Source organism: Nicotiana tomentosiformis, chromosome 1 (genome assembly GCF_000390325.3).
Source record: "Nicotiana tomentosiformis chromosome 1, ASM39032v3, whole genome shotgun sequence".
Taxonomy (NCBI): Eukaryota; Viridiplantae; Streptophyta; class Magnoliopsida; order Solanales; family Solanaceae; genus Nicotiana; species Nicotiana tomentosiformis.
Genome location: NC_090812.1, coordinates 104,803,122 through 104,811,136, shown reverse-complemented (window position 1 = coordinate 104,811,136; position 8,015 = coordinate 104,803,122). Strand labels below are relative to the sequence as shown.

General features: G+C 43.8%; 2 protein-coding genes across 4 annotated transcripts; one reads left to right on the top strand and one right to left on the bottom strand.

Annotated features, from left to right (window-relative positions):
- Positions 1 to 178: 178 nt before the first annotated feature.
- Positions 179 to 3,829, top strand: LOC104119430 (uncharacterized). Of its 3 annotated transcripts, XR_011412430.1 has the most exons (4): positions 179 to 1,733; positions 2,685 to 2,789; positions 2,903 to 3,088; positions 3,709 to 3,829. XR_011412430.1 is itself a non-coding variant. In XM_009630945.4 (2 exons), exon 1 carries the CDS (start codon positions 376 to 378, stop codon positions 1,705 to 1,707), a length of 1,332 nt encoding a protein of 443 aa, XP_009629240.1. In that variant the 5' UTR covers positions 179 to 375; the 3' UTR covers positions 1,708 to 1,733; positions 3,709 to 3,829. The 3 variants fall into 3 exon arrangements, 1 of the variants encoding a protein (XP_009629240.1); XR_011412431.1 differs by lacking the exon at positions 2,685 to 2,789; XM_009630945.4 differs by lacking the exons at positions 2,685 to 2,789; positions 2,903 to 3,088.
- Positions 3,830 to 5,670: 1,841 nt separating this feature from the next.
- Positions 5,671 to 7,269, bottom strand: LOC138891400 (uncharacterized). Its single transcript, XM_070198804.1, has 2 exons — positions 6,640 to 7,269; positions 5,671 to 5,736 (listed from the first exon to the last, which is right to left on the bottom strand). Exons 1-2 carry the CDS (start codon positions 7,267 to 7,269, stop codon positions 5,671 to 5,673), a joined length of 696 nt encoding a protein of 231 aa, XP_070054905.1.
- Positions 7,270 to 8,015: the final 746 nt, after the last annotated feature.

Genomic DNA, 8,015 nt, shown 5'->3' with positions numbered 1-8,015 from the left:
TACTAAGTGATTTAAAGTGAAGATTTTAAAAAATAATTTTTTGAAAATTTTTAAATTTCTGAAAAATTCTAAAATTCAACTTGAAGTGAAACCAAAAAAAGTAAATTTTCGAAAACAAAAATGGAATTCTTTTATGGTCAATCCGGCCCGGCCCTTAAACACATTTTTCCGTAAAAGTGAGAGCCGACAGAACAGAAGTGCTTGAGCTTAATCCTCCAGAAAGTAGAAACAAGCCGAAACCTAGCAGAACAGAAAAGCAAGCCGAAACCTAGCAAACTTTGGATTACTGTATTTAAAAGCAAACCAGTAGACCTTAGATTCTTGATCTATAAATACGTTTGGGAGGTTCTTGTGTCTTGCTCAAAGAATTCAATCATGGCTAGCTCTTCCTTGGTGGTCAGAACTTCTGTTCCAAAGGAAATAATGAGAGGGCAAATTAGTGAACTGATTGATGCCGACCATAATAGTTGTAGTGGTCCTGTGGTGAGCAGATGTGTGGCTCCTTGGTTGATGCTACTGCCGGAGTTTAAAGAGGACAGCACCGTCTTCAAATTCTACAGATCGGCAGAAGGGAATGTCATACAAGTACAACATGAGCAGCAAGTGATGATGCCTGATATTGATTCCGTTTGCTTGGGTTCATTATCCAAGGGATGGCTTGTTTGTATACAGCCTAAAGATTGTCTTCTCTTCATGTTTAACCCACTTTCTGGTAAGACTATCCAGCTTCCATCCATTGAAAGTTTCCCCTGTGTTAACGGCGTTATTCGGAACAGTGTCAGAGTCGAATGCTTTCTTAACCACCAATCTATTCCCTTAACCCCGCAACGTATGTCTTCATACATTGTCGAAAAGATGATCCTTTCATCCCCTGATCCTATGGATGAGGACTGCATAGCGTTGGTCATTTACGGGCCCCACCAGCTACTCGCATTTTGCAGGAGGCCTGGCATAGCTGAAGCCAATTCGTGGACTGCACTCGACGGTCCCTTACATGAGTACACTCAAATTGTGTTCCACAGTGGAAAGAAACTATTTTTTGCTCTCACCCAAGATAAGGAGCTTGAAGCTTGGGATCTCCACAATGATCCAACTAAGAGGTTTCTCATTCAGATTGAAGATATAGGCTGCAGTGATGATTGGCCCTGTTCTGCTGCGGATGATACTGAGCTAGAGTGCAAGTCATGCTACTGTTGGGACACTGATTACTTGGTATATGACCACCAAAGCCAGGAGCTTTTTATTGTTACACGCTACATAGCACATGGCATTGCCCAAGATGGGACTCTGATATTGCCTGTGGACAACGCTGAGCGCGAATATCCCTACAAGACTCAAACTTTTGATGTTTTCAAGCTTGATTTTATAGACCATGATCATGTGGAGCTTCAATACTTGCCAAGCAGCCTTGGCAATCGTGCATTCTTCATTGGTTCCAATCCCGGCTTTGCTCTCTCGACCACCATGTTCCCGGAATTGAGGCCCAATTCTATTTACTTTACAGATGATCTAACCTATGCTTACATATTTAGGGAGGAGCCTAATTGTGGAGGTCATGATTTGGGGATTTATGATTGTAAAGAAGGAAGCTTTTTATCCTGTTACTACCCTGTCGATGTAGACAAGATACAGAGGATTCTACCAGCTCCTATTTGGTTCACCCCTGATGTTGATGCAACATGCTTGGCCTCCACTTTAGGTCTCTAAACTTATTGTGGATCATGTAGCATAGTGTAAGCAGCCTGATGTTGGCTTATTTTCTATTTCTTTTAAATTAAACTCTAGGTTTCTGTTTATGCTCCAACATATAACTTGATGTCCAAAGCAATTTGATTTCTAGCCAGTTTCTTTTCCAGTCCATCTTACTTCTTTCTCCTTTTCTTGATTGTTTATCCTAAATTAACTTAATCTGATGCTAGTCAATTTGCAAGGTTCATGTTTCTTTGGCATAGGTAACATCTATTACTGAATTGAAAAACCTCTCTTCATCAAATTATCTTGAGTTAAACAGACACCATTTACATCTATCCACCCAAAACAAGCTATGGAGCTCTTTCATTGTCCAGGTTAATAAAGATGGACCATGCCCTGTCCTGATGTATGATGTGAGTTGTAATATGGTAACAATCTTTTAGAGAACCAAACTAAGTAGCATGTAAGTACAAGGAGGGATCTATCTCCTGGAGGAGAAGTTTACTGAACTTTTGTTTCTTGACTCATAATGAAATGAGAGTCTGGAGCTTCCATTTTCTGGTAAACTTTGTAGAGCAATCCCAATGTCTGAAGGAGCCAGACATAAACCTGGCATTGTCCACCTACCTGCAACACCTTTCCCCCCTGATCCAACCTGAAACATGTAATCTAGAATTTCTTCGTTTACAAGCACACAGAGCTGTAAAAGCACATGCTGGAGTAGAGAGGACTTCTAGAATAGCATGGTTAGTTTCATGCACACATAGCCACCACACAAACTGCTTTAAATGCGCCTCCTGAGAGAATTTATGTACGTGTATGAGTTGTTTCAGTCTTTAAGGCAGAGAATATTTGAAGTTGTATAGCTGGTAATTCTGGTAAGGAAATGTCAAAATTTTTACCGTATTCAATGAAAGATTTTCTCTGTGATGCCTGATACTGTAGCTTGAGCATGTACATGATTAATCTTTGCTTTTGCTTTTCCAAATTAGAAAATGCATTGTTCGGAAGGATAAAATGGAAAGGAGATGAATGTCATCAAGGTCAAAACAACTTGTTTAGTTGTCTGACAATTTCCAATGCAGCAAGTAATTAAGGTTTGAGCATGACAGGAATCTCCTAATTGGAAGTACCTTAACATATTTGCCAATCCCTGCTTTCTTTTCAAATATTGCTCTCATTATTTCTGAGTCTTCTCCAATTCCTATAGGAATGTGGATTTCCTAGGCAATACCACTCTGCACATTTTCAAGTTAGGTGACCTTTACTCTAGAAGCTGAAGGATTCCTAGTGGCAGGATGGATAACAATCGAAGCTGGTTGAAGTGTGAAGGGATCTCTCCAACCAAATTTCACTTATAGATGAACTGTAGTGTTGTGGTTTTCAGGTCCTAAAGGTAACCATCTAATGAATGCAAACGAAATGTATGCATGTGTCTTACTTAGTAGGTCTCAGTTCTTAGTTGCGTCATGGAATCCTTAATTATTGCACCATCTCTTATGTTTATGACATTGACTGCTTGTATAGTCTTGATTCTGATTAAGTGTCTTAAACTCCTGTGCTATGAAAGAGAATGATCAGCTTTATACATAAGAACGCAAGCGCTTGCGATGACAGAGTCGCTTGCAATAGCATCATTAAGCAGAATTGGAGGCAGGTGTCGAGGCAAACGTATAATGGAGAATCTGTCATAGAAAGCTGCTACGAAAAATGAAGTTTTGTGTTAGCTTTTGAGCAACCTATTCTAGGTGTTCAGTGTGTTCATTCTTTGAGGTTTCCTCGTATTTGAATTTCTGGCAAAGAACTTGTTTGTATTCGTTGTGCTTCCAATATTTGCCTGGTAGTTTTTCAATGCTTCTCATGCCCTTTCAATACCCGTCTATTTTGTGTACAAATACCTAGTTTGTCTCAAGGAAAAGCTGGTCTTATGTAAGATTAAACAACATTTTTCTGCTGCATTGTAATCATACATGGTTGATATGGACCATGTTTCTGGATATTATTGGTGTTAAATAGGTGATGCAGCAAAGCTTCATAGATGTACTTATTTGTTGGCGAGGACAAAGTATGAAGAGCAGACTGAAGAAGATATGGAAATTAATACCATTATGCATTATCTGGACTGTGTGGCTCAAAAGGAACAAAAGATGCTTTGAAGGAACAGAAGAGTTGAATGCTTTGTTAAAGTTTAGATGATTTTAGAATATGTTTTGTCGGCTTAGAGGATTCTGTCATTAGCATTTCTGGTTTCATGGACCTGCTGGAGTCTGTATAGCTGCTGTTTAAGTCTGGATCCCTTGTAAACTCTTTGGTACATTCTTGGTACTATTTTTTAAAAATAAAGTAGTATACCTTATAAATAAATGAAAAACAGCAATTTGATATCTTTTAAACAACAACAACGACGACGACAACCCAGTATAGTCCCACAGTGGGGTTTGGGGAGGGTAGTGTGTACGCAGATCTTACCTCTACCCCGATGGGGTAGAGAGGCTGTTTCCGAAAGACCTTCGGCTCAAGCAGACGAAAAGAGACAATATATCAGTACCATCAATAAAAACCTGTAAATAATCACGACATTGCAATAACCAGTGAATAAATGGAAAGCAGAAATAATAACCAGTAAATAACGGAAGAATAGTGAAAACACAACACTGGCCACTAGCAGTCTAAGATTAAATCCTATCAGCCTAGCCTCACACTGGTTGACTAAATGAACTCAACTACCTCCTAACCTACAACCTTGACCTGCACAACTTCCTATCGAGTGCCATGTCCTCGGAGATCTGAAGCTTCGCCATATACCGCCTGATCACCTCTCTCCAATACTTCTTAGGCCACGCTCTACCTCTCCTCGTACCCACCAATGCCAACCGCTCGCACCTCCTTACCGGGGCATCCAAGCTCCTCCTCTGAACGTGCCCGAACCATCTGAGCCTCGCTTCCCGTATCTTGTCGTCAATGGGAGCCACGCCCACCTTCTCCCGAATATCTTCATTCCTAATCTTATCCATCCTAGCGTGCCCGCACATCCACCTCAACATCCTCATTTCTACTACTCTCATCTTCTGGATATGTGAGTTCTTAACTGGCCAACACTCAGCCCCATACATCATGGCCGGCCTAACCAACGCTCTATAAAACTTACCTTTGAGTAGCAGAGGCACTTTCTTGTCACACAAGACTCCAGATGCTAACCTCCATTTCATCCACCCCACCCCAATACGGTGTGTGATATCCTTGTCGATCTCCACACCCCCCTGGATAATCGACCCAAGGTATTTGAAACTGCCTCTCTTGGGAATGGCCTGCGATCCAAGCCTGACGTCCATGCCCGCTTCCCTCGGCTCGACACTGAACTTACACTCAAGATACTCCGTCTTCGTCCTGCTCAACTTGAAACCCTTAGACTCAAGGGCTTGTCTCCAAACCTCCAGCCTCTCGTTAATGCCACTCCGCGTTTCGTCAATCAGAACAATGTCATCAGCGAATAACATACACCATGGCATTTCTCCTTGAACATGGTGTGTCAGTGCGTCCATCACCAGAGCAAACAAGAAAGGGCTGAGCGCAGATCCTTGGTGTAACCCCATAACAACCGGAAAATGCTCAGAGTCGCCTCCCATTGTCCTAATCCGAGTCTTAGCTCCATCATACATGTCCTTAATCGCCCTAATGTAAGCAACCAGCACACCTTTAACCTCTAGGCACCTCCAAAGAACCTCCATAGGAACCTTGTCATATGCTTTCTCCAAATCAATAAACACCATGTGCAAATCCTTCTTCCTATCCCTGTACTATTCCACCAACCTCCTAATAAGGTGGATAGCTTCCGTAGTAGAACGACTCGGCATGAACCCGAACTGGTTATCTGATACAAACACCGTCCTCCTCACCCTCGCTTCTACTACCCTATCCCAAACTTTCATGGTATGACTCAATAATTTGATACCCCTATAGTTGTTGCAACTCTGGATGTCACCTTTGTTCTTGTACAACGGAACCACCGTACTCCACCTCCACTCGTCTGGCATCCTCTTCGTCCTGAAAATAATATTAAATAACCCAGTCAACCACTCCAAGCCCGCTCTACCCACACACCTTCGAAATTTGACCGGAATCTCATCAGGCCCGGTAGCTCTGCCCCTGCTCATCTTACACATACCACCCACGACCTCCCCAACCTTGATGCGCCTACAATACCCAAAATCGCGGAGGCTCTCGGAATGCCCCAACTCACCTAGCACAATATCCTGATCCCCGTCTTCATTCAAAAGTTTTTGAAAGTAAGTCTGTCATCTCCGCTTAATCTAGGCCTCTACCATCAATACACTACCATCCTCATTTTTGATGTACCTCACTTGGTCCAGATCCTGGGCCTTCCTCTCTCTCGCCTTGGCCAACTGGAATAATTTCTTCTCCCCGCCTTTGGCTAGCCGGAATAATTTCTTCTCCCCGCCTTTGGCCCCTAGTTCCTCGTACAGACGACTAAAAGCCGCAGTCTTAGCCTCCATGACCGCCAGTTTCGCCTCCTTCCTAGCTACCTTATACCTTTCCCTGTTCGCACTCCTCTCTACCTCGCATGTACTCCCAACTAGCTTTAAGTACGACGCCTTCTTCGCTTCCACTTTACCTTGAACTACTTCATTCCATCACCAGTCGCCTTTGTGCCCACCAGCGTAACCCTTCGAGACTCCCAATACCTCTCTCGCTGCCTCCCGTATATAATCCGCCGTCGTCGACCACATAATGCTCGCGTCCCCACTGCTCCTCCAGACTCTCACAGCCGATAACCTACCTTCCAACTCCTGAGCTTTATCCTTAGTCAAGGTTCCCCACCTGATCCTCAGTTGAACTCGTGCAGTCTTCCTATTCTTCTTTATCATAATACCGACGTCCATCACCAAGAGCCTATGTTGCGTCGCAAAGGGTCTTACCCGGGATAACCTTGCAATCCTGACACAACCCTCTGTTGTACCTCCTTAGGAGAAGATAGTCAATCTGAGTCTTCGCCACCGTACTCTGAAAAGTAACCAAATGGTCCTCCCTCTTTGGAAATTTAGAGTTAGCAATCACCAGCTCAAATGCCTTTGCGAAATCCAGCAACGAAGTACCTCCTGCGTTCCTATCCCCAAAACCGAAGCCACCATGTACCTCGCCATAGTCGCCTGCAGTCGACCCAATATGACCATTGAAATCCCCTTCTATAAATAACCTCTCTACAGGCGGAATACTATGCACAATCTCATCCAACCCCTCCCAGAAGCGCCTCTTAACCTCCTCATCCAAGCCCGCTTGCGGCGCATACACACTCACGACATTTAGGGTACTCTCTCTAACCACCAACTTAATAGACATTAACCTATCATTCACCTGCCTAACCTCTACCACGGACTCTCTAAGTTCCCTATCCACCAGAATGCCTACACCATTCTTACCCTTCAGGACTCCAGAGTACCATAACTTGTACTCGTCTGCATTCCTCACCCTCGATCCTACCCACCGAGTCTCTTGGACACACGCTATATTGACCTTCCTCTTCTTCAGGATCTTTGCCAGCTCTATAGACTTACCCATCAATGTACCTATGTTCCGGGACCCAATTTTCAACCTATAGGCACCCTTGTTCCCCTTACCTCCCCTGCCTCCCATCCCATCCCCTAACCCCTGCCCCACCCCGCCCTGCCTCCTGGCCTCCCCGAGGATATGACCTTACTATACCATCCCGAACTACAGCCACTATACCTATAACAGACTAAGGAGAATCACTCACTCGCACTAGGCAAACGAACTAGACTAGGAGAAAACAAGTTGCAGCTAATAGCATGCTTAACACTAATGCAAACTAAAAAGAAGGCGATTTAACTAACACAAGGAAAGAAGATTAGGAAAGCGAGTGGTACCAACTCTCGAGAATAGAACCTAGAGGTTGTCTTGGTGCACACGACGCTGTTGCGGCACCTGGCTTGTTCACGTCCAATTTTCCATCGCCCCTTACTGCTACTCGCCCTAGCAACCCTCCTATATTTGCGCATCCGTTCTTCGTTCGTCTCCAATATCCACCACGTAATACCTGAAAGACACAACAAACCCAAGACCAAAACAAAAAAAAAACAAAGGGTGCTGCCTCCGCTACCACCGGTGGAGCCCTAACAAACGCAAAGAAGAGGAAAACAAGAGAAAAGGAGGGGAAACAAGTGGGGGGATATTTGGTCTAACACATAAGTACAATGAAGAGGAAGAAAAGAAGGAAAGAAAGGTAAGGGGAGAGGGATAGGGGCAGACGAGAGGGCAGTGAGATAGGGAGGGGGAAAAGGGATCTT